Source organism: Camellia sinensis, chromosome 5 (genome assembly GCF_055761805.1).
Source record: "Camellia sinensis isolate YWXY chromosome 5, ASM5576180v1, whole genome shotgun sequence".
Lineage (NCBI taxonomy): Eukaryota > Viridiplantae > Streptophyta > Magnoliopsida > Ericales > Theaceae > Camellia > Camellia sinensis.
The window spans coordinates 119109791-119123130 of record NC_138965.1 but is presented as its reverse complement, the minus strand read 5'-3'; the positions used below and the strand labels follow the sequence as shown (position 1 = coordinate 119123130).

General features: G+C 37.9%; 1 protein-coding gene across 1 annotated transcript; it reads right to left on the bottom strand.

Moving 5' to 3' along the window:
- Positions 1 to 2913: 2913 nt before the first annotated feature.
- LOC114266210 (uncharacterized) lies at positions 2914 to 3627 on the bottom strand. Its single transcript, XM_028207098.2, has one exon. It carries the CDS (start codon positions 3625 to 3627, stop codon positions 2914 to 2916), a length of 714 nt encoding a protein of 237 aa, XP_028062899.2.
- Positions 3628 to 13340: the final 9713 nt, after the last annotated feature.

Genomic DNA, 13340 nt, shown 5'->3' with positions numbered 1-13340 from the left:
GACTTGAATTTGATTTCGAACCAACAGACTCGGTGGGATCAGATTCAAGCTCATCATCCGGTTCAGAACTGTCAATAGCATCCTTCTCAAATTGCCAAACTAGGCGTAGAGCCTCAGCTGCATCCACGATGAGACCGGAGTAATCTGCCACTGGTTGATCCTCGATCATAGAGATAATAACACTATCCCCCAAGTTAACGGACTTAGCCCTAGTGTTGGTGTTCATCAATAGGTCAGTCAGTGTTATCTCTAACAGTTCCTCTTCAGCGTTACCTGAGTTGACGCTTCTATCTTGCCCTATACCTACATTCGGGTCAATTTGCTCCTCCTTTTCTTCATTGTCTGACAACCGGTGATCAAAGAAGATCTCAAATCCCGGGTGTCTCATCTTGGTTTCCTGTTCGATCCATGGTTTCAGAAATCCACAAAAAGGGAAATCTTCTCATTGGCGGACAAAGTGTTCGTTCAAGGTTTCCTTAATTGGCTTGTGGACCAGCTCAAATTGCCTCCCGGCCTTTTTTTCTTTAACTCCTTCTCTCAATTCATCCCCCTTCTTTTTTGAGTCTTCTACGGTTGGTTTGTGCCCTAGCCCAAAATATGAGGGTTGTGGCTTATTTCCCTTGCAATAGTATTTTCTTGCCTTTCGCTTTTACCCGGTCTCAATTTAGGGAAGTGTCCTTGTTGATTGATCATTTAGATGGATTGGGTGCTCACATAGTTCCCGTCATCTTATGCTATGATAGATTGTACTAGTTGAGCCTCTACCAAAGAGAAGCTAGAAAGGAACTCATTCTCTTCTCCATGCAGTATTTCTAGTAAGGACGTGGTGGTTCCTGGGGGAGGGTGGATCGAAGAATTGCCTTAAATAGTAGCAATCCCACCTTTGAATGGATATTTCACCAATTGGTGAACTATTAATGAAACTGCTCTCATCTGGTGCAACCAAGGCCTTCCTAAGAGCAGATTGAAGGTTGCTGACATGTCCATCACATGGAATTCAACCTCATGCTCAGATGGGCCAATCAGTATTTGGCTCTTGAAGGTCCCCATGACATCACGGCTGATATTTTCATAAGCTCGAACAGCTTGCTTATAGGTGTGAAGTCAGTTGGCTTCAAGCCTATGGCATAAGCTGTCCTTGACGGACATACGTTAATTGTTGAACCAGTGTCCACTAGTACTACTGGGATCCACTTCTTCTAGCTCTCCAAAGTCACATACAGGGGTTTGTTTTGGTTGGCCCCTTCAGGTGATAGCTCTTTGTCCGTAAAAGACAACACTAGCGTAATATCCCCAGATGTGACCAAAGACACCAGTTGGTCAGTGGTGGTGTCTATAGGCAGCTTAGTCTTGTTCAATGCATCTAGCAACGCTTGTTTGTGCTCCCGAGAAGCCATCAACAGCCTCCAAATCGATATATCTGTCAGGATCTTCTTAAGCTGCTTTAAGACCAGGTCTTCTTCTGTGTCCTTCTTCTTCAACTTCTCAGCCTCTTTCTCGGAGGGTTCTGCTTGATCTAGGGATGGAGGTTTGAAATAACGACCACTTCTGGTCATGTGGTTAATCTTATCTGTGTACTATGTATTGTCTGGGGTATTGGCTTTTCATCCCTCATCTGTGTACCCGAAACTCAAATTTCTGTCCTCTCATCATTCCCCTACAACCATTGCTGGGTCATTATCGGGTTCCACTCAGATCATATTCACATCGTGCCCTCTGTCGGCACACCACTCCTCTTCTACAGCTGATTCAATCTCTGCATCTCAGTACTGCCTAAGCTTCATTGGCATCCTTTTCTTGTCACTGGATTCCTATTCGAGCTTTTTCATGGTTTGGAGATCATCCGTTTTTTACTGGACCTCTTCTTTTCTCTTCTCTTTTTCTTGCTCCTGGGCTATCTTTCTCTGTATTTTGTTTATCCTCTTTCATTGGAAAGTCTCCAACGCTCGCTCCTTCTTAGTCATAGGCATTGCCTCAGCCTTGCTATTCTCACCAACTTTCTCGCCGTTCGAATTCTTCTTCATATACTCCTCCGTATTAGATTCCTCTCCACTACTTAACCACCCGTGGATGGATTCAGGCTGGCTTGGATCCCATCACCTGATCTGAACGCTTCTTGCATCCTCTTCCTCAAAGAAGTAGGGGTCCTCTAGGTCTTCCTCTATTTCTTCCATGTTGTCAAGACCTTGTCCATACCAGTAATTCAGATTTTGCCTAGGCTCATTTTCTCCAATGGCGTTGATGCTGAGCAAGTCTGGTAGTATGATTACAGGCTTTGGATGATCCGAAGCCACAATATACCGGCTGGGGTCATACTTTTTTGCAAGTGAGGGCCTCCTCTCCATAACTTAGGTGTTAGACATCCCTATTTCTGGGAATTTCTCTTCTCTTCCAATTCTGCCACCATAGGCTTTGATTGGGTTTTGGGTGTTATATCCATCATGCACAAATCCGTGCTTTTAAGAATAACTGCCTCATGCTTAGGCAGATGGGATGGGGTGATATGTACGTTGGGGTTAAAGGTGGGCGGTAATGTATGGATAAGGTTGATATTTCTAGCTAGGGGGACTGGGTTGTGGACAAGGAGTGCGTTGGTGGTCATATTTGATTTTGAGGATGGACCTGAGGGTGGAGTTATGACTTTGTTGTCGATGAGATCTTGGATCTCATGATGAAGACGATAACAATGATCAGTGGGGTGACCGTGTTGTTAGTGGAAAATGCAGTATTGGGTGGGATTGTGTTTAGCTGGGAGTGGGTCAGGGAGAGGGCAAGGATCAAGGGGCTTAAGGTGCCCTTACTCTATTAGCAGTTTGAGAGCCTGGGCTGGGCTCATGTGAAGGGGAGTAAAGGTTTTATATTGGTTTTAAGCTAGACTGGCGGTTTGTGAAGTTGCACCGGTAAAGGGATCGGCTATTTGGATGTTGTGGCGACGGTACTGATCTTAACAGGCCTAGGAATAGTGCTATTGCTATCATTGGTACTCCTGGTAAACGGCCTCTTTACTGGCTCACTTGTTCTCTGAATAATGCCTTTCTTGAATGTCCTCTCAATTTGAACCCTCAACTCATGCAAAACACCAAGCGTAGATAGTGGAGCAACTATCATACATTGTAACATGTTTGATCTGAGATTCTGAATTACTAGTCGAACTTGTTCCCTTTTTGAGGGCATGTTCATCATCCTGGTTGCCTTTGCCCTCCATCTTGCAACAAAGTCAATAAAAGGTTCCTTGGGATTATGAGTGGTCATTCCCAGCTCGTTGATTGTCACTTCTATCTGCATATTATATGAATATTGATTAATAAACCCCTCAGAAAGTTCTTTCCAATTCTGTTTAGTCGAGTCCTCCGGTTTGGTATACCAGATAGCTGCCACATTTGATAAAGTTCTTCTAAATAATGACAATTTTTGAGCCCGAGTTAGGCCCATTGGTTTTAGAACATCTGAGAATAGTTGAACATGAACAATAGGATCTCCATTACCATCGAATCTATCGATGTAAGGCATCTTGAATTTTTTCGGCAATCTTACAAAGGCCTCAGTATAGATGTCTTCAATATCTAGGATAGAATTGAAGCCTTGAGATTTCTTGAGCGCCTTCTCTAGCCTGGCAATTTTTATCATAGTCGGATTGATGTTGATGATGTCGAAGGAATGAGTCCCCAGTGGGGCTGTGCTAGAGACCTGAAAGCTTAGGCCTATGTTAATACCTCCTAGGGATCTGGAACTTAAGGATTTTCAACTGGTGAAGGTGGACCAGGGTTTGGTTGGGCAGCCTGGACTGGATGCACAGTAGATGCCTATGCCTTAGATGGGCATCACATTTCAGCTATAGTTTCATCTGGAGCGACAATTCTTTGATTCAACATATCCATGGTTCTCTAAAAAGCTACCATCATAGCAACAACCTCTTCTGGACTACTGTGTGCCATTGTGGGTCTGGAGGAATCGGCTATTGGTGAGCTGAGTGTGTGAGAATGGACATGTGACTGCTGAGTATTCTATGTTGGTGAAAACTAATTGGTTCTTTTTCTTCGAACAACTGGTAGGAGAAAGACTAACGCTGGCTGACCGTCAACTAGATCTCGGATTTTGCAACCTAACAGAGTGAGTCCACAAAACTTGGGGGATATCAGGTCTCTCTGAAGCTATCATTGCAAAACTACCTAGCAAAAGAAATAAAGAAAAGAAAAACAATAATATAAAATCGGACAGTACTTTGGCCCAATTTGCAATAGTTTATGATCACAACTGAAGGACTGTATTTCCTACTAAATTCTGCTCCCATAAACTAATATCAACTGTACCATTGATATAGTGTATTCTTGTACAGTTTCACTGTAAAGCACATATCAGGTAAAGAGAGCCAAAACACCCCTATGAGGGGGGTAGGGTTACCCTGTCCTAGATTTGACATGATCTAGGGTTTTATTACTTCAAGCAAGTAGTTTCACAAAATCTTGTATATGGGTGAGCATCCTGTCCTACGTTGGAATAGTCATTATGGCTATATGCAGCTAGGCCGAATGGTCGAAAGAGGTACCTCGGCAAGATTACCTAATATACCTCTCACACCTAACACCAAGAAGTAAAAGGAGGATCAAGCAGTACGACGGTAATCTAGATCCAAGGATTGTGTTTCCAACATGGCAAAGCCCACAACTGGCCAGCTTTTTGGCAAGCTTTTTAGGCAAGCCTCTAGCAAGCCGTCCAGGAATAGCAGATGGAAAACATTGTGACTTAAGAGCATCAATGCAAATGTAATGTAAAGAACATATAAGTGTAGATAAAATTTCATATCATGAAGTTCGAGTCAGGTTCTCTAAATCCCCAATAGAGTCGCCATAAACTGTAACTTGCTTTTCATGCTCCTTGAAGGGGTTTAGTCTCCTTGGATACAATAGCCCTACAGTTCAGACTCTGTGGTTCTCAATCTAATTTCACAAGTGCAATGTGAAATAGATTAAACAAATGAGAGTCCAAATCCGGCAAATTTTAGAAAATCTATTTTATCATCAAAGATGCCAAAAATGGACTGCATTGCCAGATTTCAGAGTTGCTACCTAAATGTTTTTGAAAAATTTAGGAAACTCATGACTCGTGCCAATGGCTACTTGTCCGTCATCACCAAAGTATCTCGGCTCGAGAACTTAGGTATGAGAGGAGAAGGTCATGAATTGAGCACCCCACTCACCCGATCAAAAATCGGCCTCTACTAATTATGATGTGATTATTATCAACAATATATGCTCTTATTCCGATTTATTAATGCTAATTTACTATGTGAGGCACACAAGTATAGACGATTTCTCCCATTTTGAAATGCTTTGATTTTATGTTTGTTTTGAAAAGAATTTTGAGTATGTTACTTGAAAAAGTAAGCTCATATTTACATTAACCAAATAATCCCAATTTAAGCAAAATAGCATTCATCCACAGGCATTCAAATAGGTATATCAAATAGGCACTTAGCCTCATGGTAATATGCTTGATATGACAACATTAACATTCATGCAATATGCTAAAGCAAGAAATGTTCACCTAGTACTTAATCGAGGCAAGCCAAAATAGAAAAAATGGTTAGAAAAATGCATGCTCTAATATTCAAATGACTAATGCAACACATACAAAACGCAACTACTAGGTTCGGTTATTAACATGACATATAGCTCAACTCAAAGCATGCGTTTAGTGCATGTATTCAATTAAGTAAGAAGTAACAATAAGGTTATAATGGTGAACCGAACCCAATGCATGCAAAAATGGATTCAAGTCATGGCAATGATATGAAAATGTAAAACACGATGCTATATGTAAGCATCGTAAGCAAATAAATAAAAGGGAGAAAGAATGGGGATTGGAAGACATGCACAATATTACAAATTTGCCCTCATACAAGCGGGTCCGAATGTCCAGATTAAATTAATTATTACAACACAAAATAAATAAATAAATAAGCTAAATTAACTAATTATTACAAATTCAAATGAATCTAATTAATTAATTACAATGTACTAAAAATAAAAAGTACTAATTAATGGAGCGGGAAACGAGAAGGCGCACAGACACGAATAAGAATGTCCTCCTGAAAACCTCTCTGTTTACTAGTAGTTTCTATTTTATTTTGCAATCAGAAAATTAATCTATCTTTGCCTCAGCTTCTACTCTGTTCTTCCATGAAAATGACACTATTTGCACAAAATAGGGTGGCTGGCCAGCCTTGGAAAATGGTTGGCTTGGCAGAAAGGTGGTCGGCCGACCACTGTTTTTGGGTACTGCCCTGCTGCCACAGAAATGAAACAGAGCAAAAATAGAGTATTTCCAAGAGATGTTTGTTCTTTCTGTATCTCTCTATCATGAAATTGATCAAGGAAGGAGTAGACTCGATTCGCAAACTTGTTGCCTGATGATCTCTGTATCTTTGAGACAAAGGCTCAATAAATGAAAATTAAAGACCAACAAAACCATCTCCCTATCATAGAGTTACCTCAAGGGAAATGGTAGACACTGCTTCTCAAATCATTAACATTACTAAAGAGTATGTAATAACTCGAGACATAATACGTTCAATATAACGTCCGATTGAACCTAAACCAATTTTATTACTCTTGTTTACCACTTTTAGTCCAATTTTAACTGCTTTTACATTACCTTGCCATCCCTTATTCATTTTTGTCCAAAAGTGATAATTACGTCTACTAATGAAGAGAAGTATCAAACAAGAAGTTGTGCTTAACATGAAAGAGATGTAATGGCCTGGTAATGAACTTTCGAAAAGGTTAAACCATTAAGCATGGAAGGTTTCTTTCTCATGTCTTAAACAACAATCAATTGTTTGAAATGACTCTTAAACAAAGAAAACCAAGAAAGGATGGAGGTTGCTGAGATGATTATTACAAATGTGAGTATATGTATGAAAATTATAGAATAAGAGCTATCAACTCAAATAGATTGGTGTCTAAGGCCTAAACCGCCAAATCTATGAGAACTTACAACAATACGAGCATAATATTCAAAGCATAACTAAGTAAACAACTAAAACAGCCCCAAAAGCTTAAAAAAAAAAGTGCTGGAAATTAATTTGAAAAGTTAGAAAAAAAACAAGTAAAAGAAGTGGAGAACAAAGCTAATAAACAAGTCTATGGAAGGGTGGCTAACTCCACTACTTTTTGGACCTTCAAATTACATGTTTGAGCCTCTGAAAACTCTAAAAATCAGTAACTAAAGGTTGAGAAACAAGTGGGAAACACAAGGATATAAGCTATGGAATAAGATTCAAGGAAGAGTGGTTAACCCCTCCACCTTTGGCAACTTTAAACTCACAAGTTTCAACCCACAAAAACAGTCCAAAACAGAGTATAAACACCAAGAAAAAAGAAGAGAGAAAAGTAGTTTAAACAAGGCAAATGTTATACCTTTGAATAGAAGATACACTTTGGTTCACAAACCACAAACTGTTCACCCTTAAGAGCTGAAATTTTGGCTCAACAATCTCAGCAAGATGCCTCAAATTTTTGGTTTTGGAAGTGTATGCCAGTGCAAGATAAAGAGAGAGTGTGTTTGACAAGTTTTGGGCTCTTGGCAAATTTTTCTAACCTAAAATCAAGAGGGATGGTCATTTATTTATAGAAAAATTGGTTCATTTGTCAGAAATATCTGTATTGAGCTACCTGGTGCAAGGCATGCACATGGGGGGGGACAGTTGACAGCAAATATCTATCTGTCGCTGGACATAGCCAGTCGGCCAAGAAAGGGGATGACCGGCCAATAAAATTGGCTTGCCGGCCACCTTTTGGCCAACAGGCCTCTGAGTGGTCAGGTTAGAAAAAAAATTAGGTTTTGGTTCAAAGGGGGTGCAAGGTTTGGGCTCTGAAGTTGGAAAATTGAAGCCTTTTGCTGAGGAAATTGAACAATTGCACAGCGTACTAATTCACCATTGTGTGTCCACCATGAGGCACCCAAGTCTTAAGGGTGGTCAAAAATGGGATGTCTACAGTAGTGGTAGTGCAGGAGCGTTTAGTGAATCTAAAAATGTTCGTTTTATTCCTTCTCTTCTTCACTCCTTCCTCTTTCTCTCTCTACTTCATGGTTTTTTTCCATTCTCTTGACATTTACCCCCATCACCTTATATTTCCTTTGATTTCTCCAAATCCATTAGGATTTTGACCCTAGTGCTTTGGAACTTCTTGAAGAGCTCCTCAAGGGCTATATTTGGTGCAGTGAAGATCAAATTTCGACACCGCTGATTCTAAGGCTTTTCTTCTCATCTTTTCTCTCCAAACTTGAGGTAGGGAGTTTCTTTGAGTTATGTATATGATGTTAGTATGCCTAGTCCTTCTTTGGCAAATCTATAGTCTTATGAGGTGAATTTTGTATTGTTGGATTTTAGAATTAAATGCTTAAAAATGTGACATCTCTGATGTTTTTACTCAAATTGACTTATTTTATGAACTTATGAGACTGTTGGAAGTATATTGATGAAAATGTCTTTAAAAAATGAGGAAAATATGTATTTGAAGGAAAACCCTAGATTTTTGTAATTTGGGGAAAACTTGATTATCTGAAAATTTATGCAAATGTTGGAATTTCCATGAAGAAAAATGATGAATTCTCTGTTGATATGTTGTTGAGTTATCCATGAGATGGATAAGTTTTTATTGTTGAGAAATTGACATGGATTGCATGATTGATACATGTTTGGGTTGAGAAAATTTAATGATTGATTATGAATATGGAAGGTTGTCATATGTCACATATATATATTTATATTGTTGAATGATATTCGAGGAATATCGGTGATTGAGATAAATTTGAGATATGTGGAACGTTCTGTTAACATTGAATAAATGTTGAAAATTTGAAATTTCTTATTGAGAATATGCATATGTAATTTAATTCCATTTCATTCATTGCGTGGCTTTTGAATAAAGTCTTATTAAAGCTATGATTTTGGAAAGATGTAATCATTGTTTTTTAGATGGATTTTGGAAACTTGAATTGTTTTGGGGGTAAATATGGTGGAAAGTTCGGATAAGGGGTGTTAATTGAGAATTAAGTTGGCCTGAGTGTTCAGGGTGACAGACTGAAAATACGCGTTATGATGACTCGGTGCTTTTTAAAACAATATTGATTCAAAATTCCTATTCCATATTGGAATCTTTACTACTTTTGAACCTTATGAATCACGTGTTGTCACCTACTCTTCTCTTTATGATTATTCGTTCCCATCCAAAAGTGTATTTTGAGACATCAACTTGGGTCTTTGGTATTGGAACAAGTCCGGGAACAATGGGAGTACTCTAAAGTTGTTTTTAGCCTTACTTGAAAACTGAGTCTGCTCAAGCGATCATTTGGTCGCTCGGGCAGTAAACCCATCCATCTAATTCTTTGTTCTGAAGTTTGAAATACTGAGAGTGTGATTTCGCTACTAGAGTGAAGATTTTACTGCTTGAGCGGTCTGCCTGCAGAGGAGAGGGATTCTAGGAGTTTGAATTCACTGCTTGAGTGCTGGATCCATCTCTCAAGCAGTCTGTCTGGAGGTTCGAAAAGTGTGTCCAATCAACCCTTCCTTTTCACTTTTCATTTATCTCTCTCTACACTTCACTCTACTCTCTTTTCTCTCATCTCTCTTGAGAATACACTCACCAACCCTCTTAAATTCTTGATCTCTTCAAATCCATTGGAGGTTTGACCCTAGTTCCTTCATCAATTTTGGAGAGCTCATCAAGGGCTATGACGTGTGCAGTGGAGATCAAATTTCGACATCGTTGGTTCTAGGGATTTTTCTCATATTTTCTCTCCAAGCTTGAAGTAAGGAGTTTTATTGGATTATATATATGATTTTGGCATGTCTTACCCTATTTCTTTGATAAAATCATTATGTTATGAGTTAAGGTTTAAGTTGTGGGTTTTGATTGTGCTTCAATAAGGATCCCTTTTATGAAAATGATTTGATTTATGAAGTGTGTAACTCTTGGAAGTCAATTAATGTTAATACCTTTTGTAAATAAGAAAATTTATTTTGGAAGGAAAACCCTAGATATTTGGAATTATGGGATTTTATTTATTTATTTATTTATTTTTAAAGAAAACTCATGAGATCATGGGATTTTTATTGAGGAAGATGAGGAAAAACAAATGTTTGATATATTGTTGAACCATCTATGAAATGGATGGATTTTGTTGAAAAATTTGTCATGGATAGTATGTTGAGAATACTTGAATCATAAGCTTTTGGTAATTACATAAATTGTGAATATGGAGTTGTATCATATGTCACATATATATGGAGGTTAGTTATTATTTGAGAAATTGAGGAATATTGAATGTGGTATTGCCATTGAGGAAAAATGTTGAGAATTGTGAAAAAATGTACAATGAGGTTATATAATTGCATTTGCATTTCATTCATTTGCATAGCCTTTGAATATTGATTATTAAGGCTATATTTTGGAATTGAATGATTGTTTTGAGAAAACAATTAAGATCTTGAAATATTTTAGGGTAAATACGTTTAGTAAATCCAGATAGGGGGTGTAGTTTGGCATTGATTAAGTTGGCTTGAGTGTCTATGGTGAAAGATCGAAAACACATGCGAAGTAGGTACCACATTCCTTCCGGTTATGAGCTAGTAAAGTAGCGATTTGTAGTGCTTGATATGCCTGCTTGCAAACATTAGCCTAAGGATTACCCAAGTCGTATTTACCATCTCATATTTGTATTTCGAATTCATTGAGATAATGTGTTTTCAAAAAGAGCATTGCATGTGATTTTCAAAAGGATAAAACTTGCAATTTTTGGAGCATAACATGGCATTGCATCCATATTTAAGACTGCTTAAAACATATATACCTTGTTAAGATCTTCTTACTAGGTGTTATCCTCACGCCTTGTGGATTTGTCCAGGAAAAGATGTGGTGATTCCGCCTCAGTGAAGGCGAATAGATGTTTTGAGAGCACATGACTCTTTAGTTTATTTGTTATATTTTTGACAAGCAAACGACTTATGTATATGGATTTGTAAATCACTTACTTGTAACCAGGCTTAAGCCTTAGAACTTGTGGCCTAAGGGGCTGTATTTTGTATTTTGTTCGTTACATTTATCTGTCTCACATGCTATAGATTCATTCCTTAGAGAAGATTGAATATGTATTGCATGTGGACACCTTTTACACATCTCTCGCATATCAAGAAATACAAGTATGGAGAATTATTTAGTATTATGATCTTAGGAGTTTCATGATTATCTAATGAAAAAAGGATAAAACCAGGATCCTTATATGTTAATTATTTTGGGGCGTTACAAGAGCGAGATAGGTACCACGTGCCTTTCAGTTAGGAGCCTATAAAGTAGGTTTGGTAGAGTCTTGAGTGAGTTATTTGCAGATACCAACTTAGGGATTACCTGAGTTGTATTTACCATCCCGTATTGTGATTCTATTGCATCGATGTATTTCTATTATTGAAATGATCATTTGCATGAGATTTCAAAGAGATAAAACTCATGATTTTTGGAGCATGACATGGCATTGCATGCATATTTACAAGACTGCCTAAAACATATATACTTTATTAAGATCTTTCTATTGGACTTTGTCCTTACCCCTTGTGGATTTGTGTAGGAAAGGTTGTGGTGATTCTGCCTTGGTGAAGGCGAGTGGATTTTTGAGAGCCCAAGGGTCTTTTGTTTGTTTGTTCCATTTTTGGTAAGCCAAGGGCTTATGTGTATGGGTTTGTGAACCATTTATTTGTAAATGGGTTTAAGCTTTCGAACTTGTGACCCAAGTAGCTGATTTTGTAATTGTTTCGCTAGTTATATATCAATCTCACATGTTATAGATTCATACCGTAGAAAAGATTGAATATAAAATTGTGTGTGTTCTTCTTTTATAAATCTCTTATATATCAAGAAGTTCAACTATAGAGATTGATTAGTAAATGATGATCGAAGAATTGAGATTGTTCAATTGAGATGGATTAAATCAAGGTTATCACTTGTTAATTATTTGGGGGTGTTACAGTTGAGAGACCATAACTGCTATGAAAATGTTGCATGTCCTTTATCTTATAAAACCCTAATATCAAAGACCTTAAACAAAAAAACTCTTTGTTTTAGTCTCTAATTTTTAAAGTGTGTCAATTTAGTTTCTAATACCATTACAACAAATTAAGACTTTAGAGACAAAAAATTAAGGACAATCACTTTTAGAGATGAAATATTTATAAGCTCTGTTTGGTTGTGTTTTCAAATTACATTTCCACCCTATCACTCCCACTTCATGTTTGGATACGACTTTGAAAATAGAATTCCACCATTTCATTCAAAATACAATTCGACTTCCCGTTTAGCAGCTTTCTTCTTCATTTCTCCACTTTCAACGTCTTCAGTCTTCTTCCTTTCTGAAAAGCTTCCATGTTCATCATCTCTGAAAAGGTTCACGGGCAAAAAGAAATATACAGGTGAACTGATCTACTTGTCTTTCTCCGTTTCAAAAATTAGGGCTGACGATTCGTCACGGGTAGTGTTCATTGTGAACTCAAACCATTTTATATATTATGTCTGTGAACCCCCTCCCCACTCATACTATCTCCCACAAATCAAGTGAGTTACAATTTGTGCATTGTGGAAGATTCATTCTATGGGCAACCAAACAACGATGACACCGAGGTCAAATAACTCACAAATTTGTTTCAAATATTTTCTTACAGGACACTGATTTTCTGAATCATCCCTAATTTGATTCCCAATTTTTTTTGTCACAAGTCAAATTTGTCAAACCTATTCTCGAATCAGACGACTACCAAAGAGTCGCACATTCAGTCACTGTACTCACTCCATCACCGATGATAACTATTCAACTCCCACTAATCTGGTACGTATATCCTTTAATCATCTGGTATGGACAAATGATTTCTAAAATGGTTTTTGAGAAGTCTAAACGAGTATAGAGACAGTTTCTGATCTGTCTGAACTCTTTGAACGGTTGAAGCTGAGCCGGTCGTCCCCCGGGTCATTCAGCCAGTCGACCTCCATGCTCCTCCATCATTCTTTTCTTCAGTTCTTCTTCTTCTACTTATTTCTTCTTGTGGTCTTGTTCTTCTTCTACTTATTTTTGGTTATTTTTTCACTGTGTAAACTTGTTTCACAAACTTTTTATAGACAATATTATGTGATTTTTATTTTGTCTCTATTTTGGCCTTCAAATCATCTGCCTTTCCTATAGTTCAAATAAACATTGATGGTAGGTGGTTTTTATTTTGTCTCTGTATTGCCCTTCAAATCATCTGCTTGTCCTAACATTATTTTACACGTTCAAATAAACATTAATGTTATGTG